Source organism: Somniosus microcephalus, chromosome 27, assembly GCF_052327205.1.
Source record: "Somniosus microcephalus isolate GS21.2 chromosome 27, FLI_Smic_1.0, whole genome shotgun sequence".
Classification (NCBI taxonomy): Eukaryota; Metazoa; Chordata; class Chondrichthyes; order Squaliformes; family Somniosidae; genus Somniosus; species Somniosus microcephalus.
The window spans coordinates 25124162-25140672 of record NC_141013.1 but is presented as its reverse complement, the minus strand read 5'-3'; the positions used below and the strand labels follow the sequence as shown (position 1 = coordinate 25140672).

Here is a 16511-nt window from a genome sequence, read left to right as displayed (position 1 = left end):
CCTGTCGCCTCTGGAGCTGCCGGCCCCAGGGTGGCCAGCGATGGTAAGGCGGCCACCTTTTTGATCTCTCTCCTACCACTTGTTCCCCCCACCAGCATGATTTCTCACTGCCGAGCCACTACAGTACATTGCAGCACTTATGCCTCCCTCGCTGCCACCCTGTCCTCACGCTAAAGCCACTCCTGTACCTCCCTGCTTTCAGATGCTGATTCGCCAGGTGAGGAGGCGGGCCCTCAAGCTGCCACTATGAGTGACTCTGGAGGCGACGACCAGGAGGAAGCTGGAACATCCCAAGCACCCAGGCGAGCCAGCCCAACGGCAGACTGGGGGCTTAGCTTCCCTGGAGGGGGGCGGGGGGGACAGCTCTGAGGAGGAGGCAGCTCCAGGCACCAGCGGGCTGCAGCAACGCGGGGGGGGGGGGGGGCGGGGGGAAGGGAAGCTCGGGTGCCGTCTCCCCGGAGGGCGAGTCAGGCCGCCAGTGCTGCCGCACAGAGCGCAGAGGAGGTGCGTGCCCTCAGTGAAATGAGCGCCCAGGCTGGCCGGAGGCACACTGAGCTCATGGCTGCAGTGGCAAGGTTGGCTGAAACCATTGAGACACTGGCGAGGAGTGTCCAAGACATCGGCGCAGCACAGGCCCGGAGTGCGGTGGACTTCGGGTCAGCATTGGAAAGGTCTGTCCAGGGCTTCGGCGAAGCCATGGAAAGGTCTGTCCAGGGCTTCGGCGAAACAATGGAAAGGGGTGTCCAGGGCTTCGGCGAAGCAATGGAAAGGAGTGTCCAGGGCTTCGGCGAAGCAATGGAAAGGAGTGTCCAGGGCTTCACCGAAGCACTAGCACCTGCCACGCAAGTGCTGAGTGCTGCCACGCAGTCACTCGCTGGTCTCCTGCATATGCAGATTGAGGCCACGCGACCAGTGACTGCTGCCACCCTCGATGGCTCAGCCAGGATTACCCGGGGCCCTCACGGCACCACAGCAGGCCAGCAATCTGTGCTCCAGCAGATTGCTCCGGATGCTGAAGTGCTGCCCCGTGGGAGTGCCAGTGTGTTGTTGGAGCAGGGAGGTGCTGTCCTTTCTCAAGATGACAGCATTCCTGCTGCCACCACTGGCACTTCTCCACTGCAGCTGCCACCACCTGCAGCACAGACTGCTTCCACCCATGCACAGGTGAAGCAGTCAGCAGCTTGGGCCCTCTAGGCCCAGAGGTCGTCCAGCCGCACCTCAGGGGCATCTGCGCTCAAGGACAGTCAGCAGGCCTCCCCCAGCCTTGCTGCAGCCACTGGGGTCACATTAAGGAGGAGCTGCAGGGAGGGAAGGGGCCAGAGCCGAAAGAGACCAAGATCCCCATCAGGGGGCAAAGAGTAAAGGGTGGTGATGAAGCCTCTGCTGAGGTGGAATCAAGGCCAAGGAGGATGCCATGATTGTACTTAATGTTTTGGCCAGTCTCACGGGAGGGAGAGGCAATAATGTGTGTGTGTGTTATTTTAGCTTTCTGTTCCTATTGGTTTTTCATGTTGGAAGGAAGCACATTTTTTGTAATAAAAGACTTTATTCATTTACAAAGGCCATGTCTGCTATTTACATGCATATTGCCCTTCACCAGGCTTGGGGGTATGAGGGCGGTTCCATTCCTGTTCATGGAATGGCTACAAGCATTCCGTGAGAGGGGCCTAGAAGCGACTGCTGATCAGCCTCTGACGCACGGCCCTTCCAGTTAGTACCTCCCTCCCATCTTGGTCCTCCTCCTCCTTCTCCTCTGCTGGTGCCTCAATGTCTGGTGGCATTGGCTGGGTACGTAGGATAGCGAGGTTATGGAGCATGCAGCAAACAACGACGAAGTGCGAGACTCGCTCAGGCGAGTACTGCAGTGCTCCCCCGGAATGGTCCAGACAGCGGAACCGCTGCTTCAGCACGCCGATTGTGTGTTCCACAATGTTCCTCATCACCTGATGGCTCGCATTGTAGCGTTCTTCAGCAGGGGTACTGGGCATCCGGAGTGGGGTCATCAGCCACGGGCACAGAGGATAGCCCTTGTCCCTGAGAAAAAAGCCTTCTGGGTGAGCCGGGCCTCGAAAAGGTCTGCAACAGAAGTCTGGCGCAGGATGAAGGCGTCGTGGCTGCTGCCTGGGAACTGCGCATTCACTGCGAGGATCTGCTGCCGGTGGTCACAGACCAGCTGGACATTCAAGGAATGGAACCCCTTGCGGTTGCGGAACTCCTCCGGATTGAAAACAGGTGCCCGCAAAGCCACGTGCGTGCAGTCAATGGCACCCTGCACCATGGGGAAGTCCGCTATTGCGGCGAAGCCCTCTACGCGCTCCAGTTGCTTGTCCGGGGTCATTGGGAAGGAGATGTACTGCCGCCTCCTTTTAAACAGGGCATCAGTCACTTGACGGATGCAGCAATGCACCGCAAACTGCGAGATGCTGGCTATGTCCCCAGATGTGGCCTGAAGAGAGTCGCTCGCGTAGAAGTTCAGGGCAACAGTCATCTTCACAGCCACCGACAGAGATGTCCTGCACCTTATCTGAGGCTGCAGATCTGTCCGAAGCAGGTGGCACAGCTCAGTCACCACCTCCTTTCTAAATCGCAGCCTTCTGACACACTGCTCCTCCGACATGGTCATGTAGGAAAACTGCTGTCGGAAAACCCTGCCAGCGTAAGGTCTGGTGTGGCGACGTCTGTTGGCCCTCCTCCGTCTGGCCATGGCCGCCCCCCTCTCCCTGCGTCTCAGTGCCCTTTCCAGATGATTCAGCAGCAGGACGTTCGTTCCCCTCCAATGCAGCCCCCATAATAAGTGCGCACAGGAAGTTTTCCCGTTGTAAATGCTCACCAACAGCAAGGCGATGGTCAGAAAGCTGAAGTTCCTCTGCCTGCGCGGGCTCAGTGGTCAAAAGGCTCTCTGTGTGCAGCTCAGCAACTCTTTGTAACTCACGAAGAAGTTGTGCTCCAGAAATGGCTGCCGCTTTTAAACCACACCAGTCCCCTTTAAATAACGCCCCCCCAGGCTGAGAGCGATTGGGTAAGGTTCCATGTAAGCCGTCACTATTAGCGCCAGGCGCTACGGAGGGAGGCGCCACTGAATTTCCGGTCCGGGGCGCCCAAAAGGCGTTGCACACTTAAATGATGTCATAATCTGCCTGCGCCCATGAGCGGACGCTAAGGTTTTGCGCCGGCGCTAAATGCATGCTCAAAATGGGGCGAGGCGCTAGGCTCCCTGCGCCCGGCCGGAAATTGGCTCGCGCCCCACTTCTCGGCCTCTTTAGGCATTAATCAGTGGCGCTATCAACCAAATTTCTCCCCCTTTATCTTTGTATTTTGTAACAAATAAAATTGTACAAGAACTATTTGCGAAAATACTGGGCAAAAAAGCAAAGAATGAACAATTAAACCAGAACAGTAAGAGAACAAAATAGAGGAACATAGAAACAGGAGTAGGCCATTCAGCCCATTGAGCCTCTTCCGCCATTCAATTAGATTATTGTTGATCTCTACCTCAACCCCATTTACCTGCCTTTGCTCCATATCCCTTGATACCCTTACCTAAGAAAAACTATCGCGTCAAAGACTTGCGGTGCACTTAAATAATATTCTATTTAATAGTGATTATAATGTTGCTAATTAAAGTGCACTATTGTATCACATTTAATGCAATGCAACCTCAGAAACCCCAAAGAACCAGTTGGCCACTTTTGGAAAGATTAAAATCCAAATAGAAAGAATAAAGTAAAATAATTCTGCTGTACAGGTAAAGCTGTTTTATGGGAATCACAAAAATAATTCTGTGTTCTGTTCAGGCTGTATGGAGAAGAAAATAACAAGAGCTGCAGTGGCTCCAATATAAATACAATTATGGTTCCATTTTACTGATGAGCAGAAATCTTAATTGAAAAGTACAAAATTCTCAAGAGGGCTTGACAGGGTAGATACTGAGAGGCTGTTTCCCTTGGCTGGAGAGTCTGGAACGAGGGGTCATAGTCTCAGGATAAGGGGTTGGCCATTTAGGATTGAGATGAGGAGAAATTTCTTCACTCAAGAGTGTTGTGAATCTTTGGAATTCTCCACTCCAGAGGGCTGTGGATGCTGAATCGTTGAGTATATTCAAGACTGAGATTAATAGATTTTTGGGCACCAAGGGAATCAGGGGATATGGGGATAGTGCGGGAAAGTGGAGTTGAGGTAGAAATTCAGCCATAATCTTATTGAATGGCGGAGCAGGCTCAAGGGGACGTATGGCCAACTCCTGCTCCTATGTTCTTATGAACTGCAGCTTAAAATAATGATTATTCTAAACTCTACACCATTCCTAAAAAAACAGATGACTTACAAAGTTTCAGTACAATGCACTGGCAAAACAGTTTTTAAAAAGATCATAGGGCAACCTACTGTAATTGGAAAAGGCTTCGTATATTTTAGTGAAATATTTTTAGTTGCAAAATGGTATGATCTACTCATCGGGATCTATTCACATTTCCACCACAATAAGTTACATCTTGGAAAAAATGTCCTACATTATATGAACTTCCCCAGCACCTGGACTATTTGGAAATACGATACAGATCACAAAAATACTCATCAAGTTGTTGCAGTGCCCAGTTGGACAGCCTCTGTAACGACAACAGGGAAAACTAGTAGGGAACCTTTAATTGTGGACTAGTTTTTAAAAATATTTTTCCCATTCACCCTTTCCAGTTACTCTAATACTAATTTCCACCCCTCCCACAACATAAACAACTCTCATGCCCAGATAGTTTGAAGTAATTTATTAAAGTCACTACATTTCTTAGCTACCCTTGCACTCTCCCCCAGTACAAGAAAAAAATAGCAATGCATTATAAAATACTGGATAAATATTGCTTTAAAAAAAGTTAATTTTCAATTCCAAACATAAATTGGCCCAGTCACAAGTATTAAACAAAACCTAATACATCTTAACATTTTATCTGGAACTGAATCCATCATCTGATGACTCAGGGTAAAACTGTGTCTGTTTTCAGGGTGGGGGAATTCAAAAATATTCTTATTTATCACAGACCTAAAGTAGCATTTGGATACGTCCAATCAAGTACCATTAAAACTAGGCAAGAATTTTAATTCTTCAATGGCGAAACTGGCAAAAATATGAAGTTTTCTCAACCAAACCCACTAATAAGCCTCATAATCATAATTAAATCTTCATCTCAGCTCATTAATTTTACTTATCAATTTGGAAGAGTGAAGGGAAGAGAGAGGTGCCAGTATTGTGTGCACCTCTGCTCTAGAAAATAAATTCTCCACAGCTATTCTGAAAGGTTGCACATTCATTTCTTAAGTATTGGGGGGAAGGAGAGAGGGGGGAAGAGAGAAAGTTGTTAGAAAGAGAGAATCTTATCCCATAAGCCTAGTACTAACAGATTAATAGCAGAGAAATATGCTTTTATGATATTGGACTTAAAACAGAGTCGAGTTCAAATTGCACCTTCCACATTTGAGCTCACCTAACCTCACAGTGGATTTTATCAGGTAATTATATAGATAATGGGTCAATAGTGAAGTGCCTCAGATGAGGAGGAGAAAAACTGGCAGGGCCGTCTCATTCTGCGGAACTGTGTCGACTAATCATGTAGTGCAGCTCATCCTGCTGGAGAAGGAAACATGCCAACGAGCCACAAAAGTACGGCCTTAAAAGAAAATAAATTAAAAAGCATACTGAAAGAATGCCCTGCAGTACTGCAAAGAAGAATAAAATGAAAACCCAATTTAACAAAAGAACACAGAAAGACACCCATTGTACATTTATAAATCCTTTTACTTGGGTGAAGTATTATTCCACTGGATGGTGAAAACATAATTATCATAGATAATAGACCAGACAAAGCAGGATAATGAAAATTTTGTGGTAACTGGATTATAGCAGTCACTTTCAGAAAAGAAAACTGCTCTCTTTCATTCAGTGCTGTGCAGGAAAAGAAATCTGCCATGAAAAGGTAGGATGAATTTATACTGTTCATCCAAACAACATGCAATATCCTGCGAGCAACTTCTACATTTGAGAGTTGCATAATCTATGCCAACCTCTATGAACTAAAATCACGAATAGCTGAGTGAGAGAAAGAATTACCACATTCAAGGAAGCACGTGGCTCATTTTCAATTAATGGGAATTTCAGCACCATCTGCAGTTACAGATGCCCAGATTCAGACTTGTGAAGGACATGCCAATTCTTCCCTGAACATGACCACAATGGGTTCTTGTCCAGGTTCTCCTCCAGCCTAGGATTAATGTAGGATTTCACACTTAGCAGCCACTTAAGGAAAATCAAGTTTCAAGGCAGGATCTCCTAAACGCAGGCAGAAACCTTGTTGTTATTCTTATTCAATTGTTTTAAACAGAAAGCAGCATAAAATCCTGAAGTGTGAAATATCCTATGCATTTTATCAAACTTACAATTGGAATGAAGAGGTGATGTCAAGCAATTTTGCCATTTAAAAGCACACAAAAGACTGCTAAACACTTACTTGTTGACTCATATGGACTGTGCGCAGTTTCAATGTGGCACTGTAACTGGAAAGGTGTAGGGAACTGCCGATGACAGTGCTGACACGTGGTGTGGTTTTCCCAGCTTTCACTGCTCTGCTTCTCTAGTTCCATGTGATGCTTCATGTGGTTCATAAACCTAACAACGACGAGGCAACTGCTAAAATACTAATCATCTCCAACGCGTGGCTTTAAACATTATATTACAAGGTGAAATAAACTGTATGTAAGTAACAACCAGAGAGTAAATCTGACTTTGCAAATGCACAGCATACTTTTTAAATGCAGTTTTTTTGAATTTTAACTGTAAAAACCACACAAAATTAAGTCAGCATAATCATTCATTTTATTTTAAAATTTATAATCAATCTTTATTTATAAAGATATAAAGTTCAGTTCAGAGAGGCTCCACTCTGATCACAAAGCCTTGATAAATAAAAGGGTACCGAACAGAGATTCTGCCCATAGCGTTATTACCTTAACTTTTATGAGTACATGCAGAATTTACCCGATAGTTTATATTTTAAGAGTCACATGCACAGTGAATGCAGAAAAATGCACATTAACTAAATCCGCTGTGAATAACCAATAATACATTACATGAAGAAAACAAAATAGCAAAGTAACACATAATGCTTCATGAATCCAGATCACTATGGCCCCGATATTTACTGAATTTCCAAGTGGGGAGGGGAAAGGAGTTCTTGTCAGGAAACCCGGCACATTCAACTCCACAGTGTGTGTAATTTTTTTTTTTTTTTTTTTAAAACAGCTTCCTCGCCTGGAAGCCAGCCTGATTGACAGGCCTGGCTCAGTTGGGTGGTGCACACTCCAGAAGAGGCCGCAGCCCAGGAACATGCAAGTTCCTGCTGATTGGGGTAGAGATCGCGGGAGGGCGGTGGGAGGAAGAGGGGTATAGCACGGATGGCCTTGGAGTGATCGGGGAGAGTTCGGGGGGGGGGGGGGGGGGCGGTTGATTGCGGGGTAGGGGTCGGCGATTGATGGAGTGATTGGGTGTGTGCCAGTGGTGGGAAGTGATGTCAGTGATAGTGTGTTGGAGGCCGGGGGGAACATTCTGGCCCGCAAGTGGTGCTGGAAAAGCATTTACCTCTTCCACGCAGCAATCCTCACCTCCCTTTAGGCGACAGGTTTCCCGAGGCCGGGGAAACCGGGCTGGCCAATATTACAGCTGGGAGAGAGATAAAATCTGAGGCGCACAGCCTCATTAAAATACTTAAATTGGCGACCCACCTCCTGGGAGCAGGGTGGTTGCCCGCCCCCTGTCCCGCCTTCATTAAAAGCGGAAGTGGACGGGTTCGAGTTTCAGGCTTTTTACATTTTATCATCCCACCCCTCTCAAACCCACCCATCTTTAGGGGGTTAAAATTACCACCTATATGTCTTAAAAAATGCTCCTCTACAAATGATACCATCAATAAGTCTTTTTCATACAATTATTAATTTAATTTGAATATTTACTGAATTTAGTTTTTTTTGTCAGCCAGGCATTTGATATACATGGAAACACATCACCATGCTTACGACTCTCCAAATTAAGTTACGAAGAAATCCACACGGGTAAAGTTTCTATTTGCCTGATAGAGTGAACATTCTCCACCCCCATTGGGGAACAACTTATTTACCCATGTCCTGTGAGCTTAGTTTGGCAGGTCACAAGCTTAGTGAATCTCAAACATGCACAGGGCACTATGAGTGTTAATCAACTAAAACCACACAGCCTCCCAGCACAGGGCATTGGTAATGCTTGTCCAGGTAGGACACCCCATCAGTTAAGGCCAGTAGCTTAGAGTTATCTAGAGCCAGAGTGGGAAGAATTCCAACCCCCATGACAGTGCAGTTTCAATACCTTAAGTAGTTTCAAGGTCAAGATTAATCTTGGATTAACTACATCACCAGAAAATAGCAATGTTACAAATAGAGATGTACAGGCTTGAGTCACAAGCAATATGCACATCATATTCTACTGCAAGTTTTCAGTGTTTTCTATTTTAATACATGTACTTATTTATATGTCAAGTAATATATAGTGACTAGCCAATGAGTAATCCTCAGTCTCATGTGTGGTGTACACTGCACATCACCTTGGAGCTCTGTACTGCCGTTGGTGGGTTAAACCATGGAAATAGGAGCTGGTTTAAAAAAGGTAGTTTTTTGGTATTTGATACTTTATAGTTTGCTGCTTTGGATTGAAAGGATAGGTATGATGTTGGTAACTGTGAACACATCACTGTTTTTCCAAAAATGGCAGTCATGGTTTTAAATAAATATAAATGGCCATGAGCAAATACAGTGAAAATGACAGGAAGGGGGAAGTGATAAGTGTTAATTCTTACTTTATTTATAACTAAAATGAGTGTATGTTCCTACAGAAGATTTACTTTCATATTTATCATTTCCCAGTCATAAAACTCTTTAAAAGTATGCATTAGATTTGAGCTGCTCTCAAGACAAATCACTAGCACATGTACTTAGGTCTCTGCTTCCAAGTACATATAATAGCGATTAAAATACCCTCAGTTATATGTAGCTTTTGCTTTATTTAAGAAAGTTCACCTCACCTATTACTACTACTCGGCTCATTTTATCATGCCGGCTGTGCTCTCAAAAGCCATGCCCATAATTCAATTTTTACATTTTGCTATTTCAGCTTCCCTTAAAGGATTCTTATTCAGGGCAACTATGACCTTAACTGCCAGCAAGTGACTGTGATACAAACGGGTCTGGCTGTTAAAACAGCTTACAGAAGCTTTTTTGCTGCGTTTTAAAGTAAAGTTATTCAATCAAAAGAACAGTTCTTGCACTGTATAAACTACCAACTATTTTTCACTATACATCCCTGAAGGGAATTCCACTGAAATCTGCTGATAATGCCATCAATCTGTACAAAAAAAGGGTAATGAAGGCTGTGGAGTACTGTACCATATACTCATGGTGCAGCATAATCATCCTCTAGGGTTCTTGCAAGCACACGCGCCAAATTTTCAGTTTTAATTTCCTTTCAATAGAACTGAGACTATTTTATTTCTTTGCATTGTAATAGTATATAATGTACTGCTAAAATGCAAATATCACCACACGTGGTAATTGGAGTAAAAACTAAAACACATTTTGAACAACTGGGTTCACTCACATATACTATTGATATAACCACTTAGAAAATTAATTTAGCAATTACTTCCATGAATATGAAAAAACCACTGTGCAATATATTTAAAACAGTATTAAAAAAAAAATTCTCCCTCCGTTTTCCCTCAATCTACATTTCACGAGGGGTGAAGAAGGGGGCTAACAAGTATCCAGGGCTCTCCAGTTAGCCATTCTGTAAGTGGCCATTTGGAGGTATTCAACAATGACCCAGGGTAACCCACTTACAGATTCTTCCATCTTAGAGGGAAATACAGTACCTCAATTTTACTCAACATTCTGTGATAAACAAAATGGGGAAGGTCCCATGTTGAAAATTGTGGACACAAAGCTGAATTCTACCACTACGAGGTTAATGTTAACCATTTGCTACTTATCCTTTTTAATCATAAGACATCCTCAAACATCCAATAGCTATTTACTATAAAAGTGTGTTTAAATTTTATCCAATGCGTAACAGGGAAAAAGTTACATTTTAAAATGATGAAAGCACTCTCCCTCCCATTTACCCAGTTTCAGAAATCTACTGAAGAAATGCTGCCATTTTTCTCTATAATGCAAAATGAATTATGACCTTTTACAATGGTCATTACGCAGATAAACAATGTTAATTGACTTGTGCAGTTATTTTTGGGGGGCACCTAGGGGAAAGGGAGAGGGGGGGAGGCGGAGAAGGAGGAAAGTGACAAAAATAAGATACAACAGAGAAGAGGGAAATGCACTGAGTTACAATAACCCCGCAATATAGCGCTCCCTATGATAACTGCAAAAAATAGCGAGAGAGAAGGTAATGCTGTACTAAGTAATAATGTGTGTTGATGTACTAAGAGTGATGTCAAAAACTGAGCGTTATAAAGATGAGGTTAAGCATGTTACTAAAAAGAATATGGTAGCTTACATCATGACATTTGGAACAGGCTTCCTTTTACACTTTTAAAAGACGTTTTTGTTGGCAGTCTGCACAGAGCGGGATTAAAATCGAGTGTACTTAAACAGAGTGTTTTATTTGGGAATTTGGAAAGAGTGGAAAGGAGTTGCTGCTTTTTGCCTACACTACTTGTAGTGCTTTGTGTTACAGGTAGATGTTTAATTTCAGTACCCATAACTTAATCTAGATCAAGTAAGTAGTCAAGAAACGACACTATGTTAAAGGTCATAAACCTCTAATCCGTTTGTCCCGATGCCAATTTGCACATGCAGTTGGTGTGCCACAACTGCAGCATGTGGGAGTTTGTGCAGAGCATTGTGATCCCGGACAACCACGTTTGCAGTAAGTGCCTGCATCTAGAGGAACTTCAGTTCAGAGTTTTTGAGCTGGAGTCTGAGGTACAGTCTCCAGCTCAAAAGTGCAGGGCATCAGGGACGGGGAAAGTTACCTGGACACCTTGATCCAGGAGGCAGTCACACCCCTTAGGTTAGGTAGTGGTACAGTTCTGGTTAGTGGTCAGGGACAGGAGGGTATGACTGCAACTCAGGCAGGTAAGGGGACCCCAGGTACAGTGCTGGAGCAGCCTCAGCCTTTGCCCTTGTCCAACAGGTATGAGGTTCTTGCTGTCTGTGTGGATGAGGGAAAAGCCTGCAGGATGAATGAGCAAGCTGACCATGGCACCACGGTGCAGGAGGCCATTCAAGTGGGGGGGGAGTGAAAGGGAATGTAGTTGTGGTAGGGGACAGTATAGTCAGCGGGATAGATACTGTTCTCTGCAGCTGCGACCGAGAGTTCCGAAGGTTGTGTTGCCTGCCCGGTGCCAGGATTAAAGACATCTCCTTGCAGCTGGAGGAGAAATTGGAGTGGGAGGGGGAGGATCCAGTTGTCGTGGTCCATGTAGGAACCAGCAACATTGGTAGATCTAGGAATGAGGTTCTGCTGAGGGAGTTTGAAGAGCTACGATCCAAACTAAAAAGCAGAACCTCAAAAGTAATAATCTCTGGATTGTTACCTGAGCCACGTGCAAATTGGCATAGGGACAAACAGATTAGAGGTTTAGATGCGTGGCTCAAAGAGTGGTGTGGGAGGAAGGGGTTTCAGTTCATGGGGCACTGGCACCAGTACTGGGGAAAGGGGGAGCTGTTCCGTTGGGATGGGCTCCACTTAAATCAGGCTGGGACCAGTGTCCTGGCAAACCGAATAGCTAGGGCAGTAGACAGGGCTTTAAACTAATGAAGGGCGGGGGGGCGGTGGGTGGAATCAGGAAAGAGTAAATTTAAAAGCTGCGAGAGAAATGTCAAGGCTCTCGAGCAGAGTAGTTTTGGGTAAAAATAAGCAGAGTGGGTCAGGAAGGGACAGAGAGCGTAACAAAGGTAATAAGGCATCAATGACTAAAGTGACATCAGAGAAAAATAGAAATAAGTCAAAGCTAAAGGCACTATATCTGAATGCGCGATGCATTCGCAACAAAATAGATGAATAGCGCAGATAGAAATTAATAGGTTTGATCTAATAGCCATTATGGAGACATGGTTGCAAAGTGGCCATGGTTGAGAACTAAATATTCCAGGATACTTAACTTTTAGAAGAGATAGGCGAAATGGAAAAGGAGGAGGGGTAGCCCCGATAATAAAGGATGGGATAAAGACAGTAAAGAGAAAGGATCTTAGCTCCGAAAATCAAGAAGTAGAATCAGTTTGGGTGGAGCTAAGAAACAGCAAGGGGCAAAAAACATTGGTGGGAGTTGTTTATAGGCCCCCAAACAGTAGTTGTAATGTAGGACAGAGTATAAATCAGGAAATTAGAAGCGCATGTAACATGGGTAATACAGTAACCATAAAGGACTTTAATCTACATATAGACTGGGCAAACCAAATTTGTAGTAATAGTGTGGAGGACGAATTCATGGAATGTATGCAAGATAGTTTTCTAGGTCAGTAATTTGAGGAACCAACTGGAGAACAGGCTATTTTAGATCTAATATTGTGCAACAAGAAAGAGTTAATTAATAACCTTGTAGTAAAGGGGCCTTTAGGGAAGAGTGACCATAATGTGACAGAATTTTATATTGAGTTTGAAAGTGATTCAGTTAAATCTGAAACTAGGGTCTTAATCTAAACAAAGCAAACTGCGTAGGTATGAGGGGTGAGTTGGCTCAGGTAGATTGGGAAACTGCATCAAAAGGTATGATGGTAGAGAAGCAATGGCTAGCATTTAAAGATTACATAATTTACAACAAATATACATTCCTTTAAGGTACAAAAACCCCACAGGAAAAGTGGTCCAACCGTGGCTAACAAGAGAAATTAAAGATAGTATTAGATCAAATGAAGAGGCTTATAATGTTGCCAAAAAGAGTAGTAAGCCTGAGGATTGGGAGGATTTTAGAATTCAGCAAAGGAGGACCAAGAAATTGATAACGAAAGGGAAAATAGAATGAGAGTAAACTAGCGAGGGACATAAAAACAGACTGTAAAAGCTTCTATAGGTATGTAAAAAGGAAATGATTAGCGAAAGTAAATGTGGGTCCCTTACAGGCTGAGACACGAGAAATTATAATGAGGAATAAGGAAATGGCAGAGAAATTAAACAAATAGTTTGGGCTGGATTTTCATTGAGGAGGCGGGACTACAACTTTCGGGGTTGTAGTCCCGCCTCCATCGAGTTCCAGCCAACCCACGCGATTTTGACTTGATTGACCTTGTTGAGCCCGCCCAGCGGGATCAGCACGACAATTAAGGACAACACAGCAACAGGTGACGTCACAGATTGCTATTTCATCTGTCAAGACCTTTTGACAGATGAAATAAATATCAGCGTTTCACAGCTGTTTGAAGCTGTCAAACACTGACAATCTGTACTCCAGGTTAATTCCTTACTCTCAGGATGATTTAGAAATCTCCCCAGAACAGAAAGCTGAATGCTGCAATTTTTGACAGATCGCGACCATTCTGCTTTCTGTGCCGGTGAGATGAGGGACTCCCGAGACCTGAAGGAAGGAAGGCTGTAAAGGTAAGTACATGTAAGTAAAACTTCTTTAAACACTTTACACACACCAAACACACTTACCTCTGCACTCATGCACCCATCACTCACCTGAACACCGGACACCTCGACCCCTCCAAGCCTTTATCTCGACGGCCTGCCTCGCTAACTTGCCGTGGTTTGGAGCCGTCGGGAATCCCACATTTCACCAATGAAAATAGGGATTAGGCTAAAAACTGCCCGTTAACTACCTGTTAACAGGCAGTTAATTGGCACTAATCCCCTTCCCGCCTCGGGGAGACGGGTCCCAGTGTGGGTCGGGTACCCGCCTCCTTTGAAACTGGCATGGAGGCAGGTTGGGGGCGGGATGGGTTCATGCCCTCCGATTTCGGGATTTTAACCCCCCACACGCCTCCAATCCCGCCTCCATGGCCCAATGAAAATCCTGCCCTTTGTGTCCGTCTTCACGGAAGAAGACGCAAAACACTTCCCGGAAATAGTGGAGAACCAAGGGTCTAGTGATAATGAGGAACTGAAAGAAATTTGTATTAGTAAAAAAAAACTGGAGAAATTAATGGGACTGAAAACCGATAAATCCCCTGGACCTGATGGCCTACATCCTCAGGTTTTGAAAGAGGTGGCTATAGAGATGGAGGATGCATTGGTTGTCATTTTATAAAATTCCATAGATTCTGGAACGGTTCCTGCGGATTGGAAGGTAGCAAATGTAACCCCACTATTTAAGAAAGGAGGGAGAGAGAAAACGGGGAACTACAGACCAGTTAGTCTGACATCAGTAGTAGGGAAAATGCTAGAACCTATTATTAAGGACGTGGTAATGGAGCACTTAGAAAATAATAATTGGGCAAAGTCAACACAGATTTATGAAAGGGAAATCATGTTTGACAAATCTGTTAGAATTCTTTGAAGTTGTAACTAGTAGAATAGATAAGGGGGAACCAGTGGCGGTGGTGTATTTGCATCTTCAGAAGGCGTTCGATAAGGTGCCACACAAGAGGTTATTAAACAAAATTAGGGCTCATGGGACTGGGGATAATATGCTAGCATGGATTGAGGATTGGTTAACGGACAAAACAGAGAGTAGGAATAAACGGGTCATTTTCAGGTTGGCAGGCTGTAACTAGTGGGGTACTGCAAGGATCAGTGCTTAGGCATCAGCTATTCACAATCAATGATTTGGATGAGGGGACCAAATGTAATATATCCAAGTTTGCTGATGATACAAAGCTGGGTGGGAATGTAAGTTGTGAGGAGGATGCAGAGGCTTCAAGGGGATATAGACAGGCTAAGTGAGTGGGCAAGAACATGGCAAATGGAATATAATGTTGAGAAATGTGAAGTTATCCACTTTGGTAGGAAAAATAGAAAAGCAAAGTACTTTTTAAATAGTGAGAGATTGGGAAATGTTGGTGTTCAGAGGGACCTGGGAGTCCTTCTACATGAATCACTGGAAGTTAACACACAGGTACAGCAAGCAATTAGGAAAGCAAATGGTATGTTGGCCTTTATTACAAGAGGATTTGATTATAAGAGTGCAGACATCTTACTGCAATTATATAGGGCCCTGGTGAGACCACACCTGGAGTATTGTGTACAGTTTTGGTCTCCTTATCTAAGGAAGGATATACTTCTCATAGAGGGAGTGCAACGAAGGTTCACCAGACTGATTCCTGGGATGGGGAGATTGTCCTATGAGGAGAGATCGAGGTGACTTGTCCTATATTCTCTAGAGTTTAGAAGAATGAGAGGTGATTTCATTGAAACATACAAAATTCTTCCAGGGCTTGACAGGGTAGATGCAGGGAGGATCTTTCCCCTGGCTGGGGAGTCTAGAACCAGGGGTCAGTCTCAGAATAAGGGGTCGGCCATTTAGGACTGAGATGAGGAGAAATTTCTTCACTCAGAGGGTGGTGAATCTTTGGAATTCTCTACCTGAGGGGGTTGTGGAGGCTCAGTCGTTGAGTATATTCAAGAGAGAGAGAGATCAATAGATGTTTGGATATTAAGGGATATGGGGATAGTGCAGGAAAGTGGAGTTGAGGTAGAAGATCAGCCGTGATCTTATTGAATGGCGGAGCATGCTGGAGGGGCCAAATGGCCTACTCCTGCTCCTATTTCATATCTAAAAATGTACTACTGTTTCTGGAATGCCAAACTCAAAATTTTAGTTGAAATGAGGACATGATCTATATACACTAAACACCCTTTCGAAAAATAAGTTTTGCGATTTCCTGTAAATATTTTCTGTAATGTCATGAAGTAACCATTTCATGCTGTTAGGACCCCTACTTTGCACTGACCACACGGCCAATCTCATTCCTTAGTTTCTTATTTTTATTATAATGTACCTCTAGCTCAGTCTTTCAGATTTGACATTATTTTTCTCTCTCTCAAAATCACCAAATCAGAAACTTCTTGTTGCATTAGCTACTTTCCTTTCACCTGGATTTTCATTTGCTTACTGTAATTAGGATTGAAACTTTTCCTCAAAGATGATGCTATGCCTGAAAGAACCGGTCACATCAAAGATTTTTCAATATAACCTATGGGTCATTTTCAGTAAACTACAGCAATGTGATTGCAGAGTGGGTTTAAAAACACTACACACATAGGACCTGGCTGTACCCATGTGATTTACTCACAGCCATAAGAATAAAAACATACAAGAGCTTCAATCAATCACAAAATGGTGGTGCAGTGCACAGCGCATTCAGCGCCAATGAGTGACACCATGAAATAGTGGGACAGAACTTCCCACAATCTCTCAAACCCAAGGTTCCTATCTCAGCCACATGGAAACACCAAGTGGAATGAGAATCGTGGCAGACCATTGTCAGGAAGCCCAGTTCAGAGCAGCACCGATGAGGGTTCAAACAGCAGTAGTCCATTGCTGGTGCAA

General features: G+C 44.3%; 1 protein-coding gene across 10 annotated transcripts in view; it reads right to left on the bottom strand.

The window, feature by feature from the left end:
- LOC147100082 (zinc finger protein 280D-like) overlaps nucleotides 1-16511 on the bottom strand; it is a 118303-nt gene that overhangs the window by 35816 nt on the left and 65976 nt on the right. For all 10 annotated transcript variants that reach the window (XM_085968749.1, XM_085968746.1, XM_085968754.1 and 7 more), the window contains one exon: nucleotides 6495-6652. In XM_085968749.1, coding sequence (XP_085824875.1) covers nucleotides 6495-6652 — 158 coding nt within the window. The remainder of the gene's footprint in view (nucleotides 1-6494; nucleotides 6653-16511) is intronic.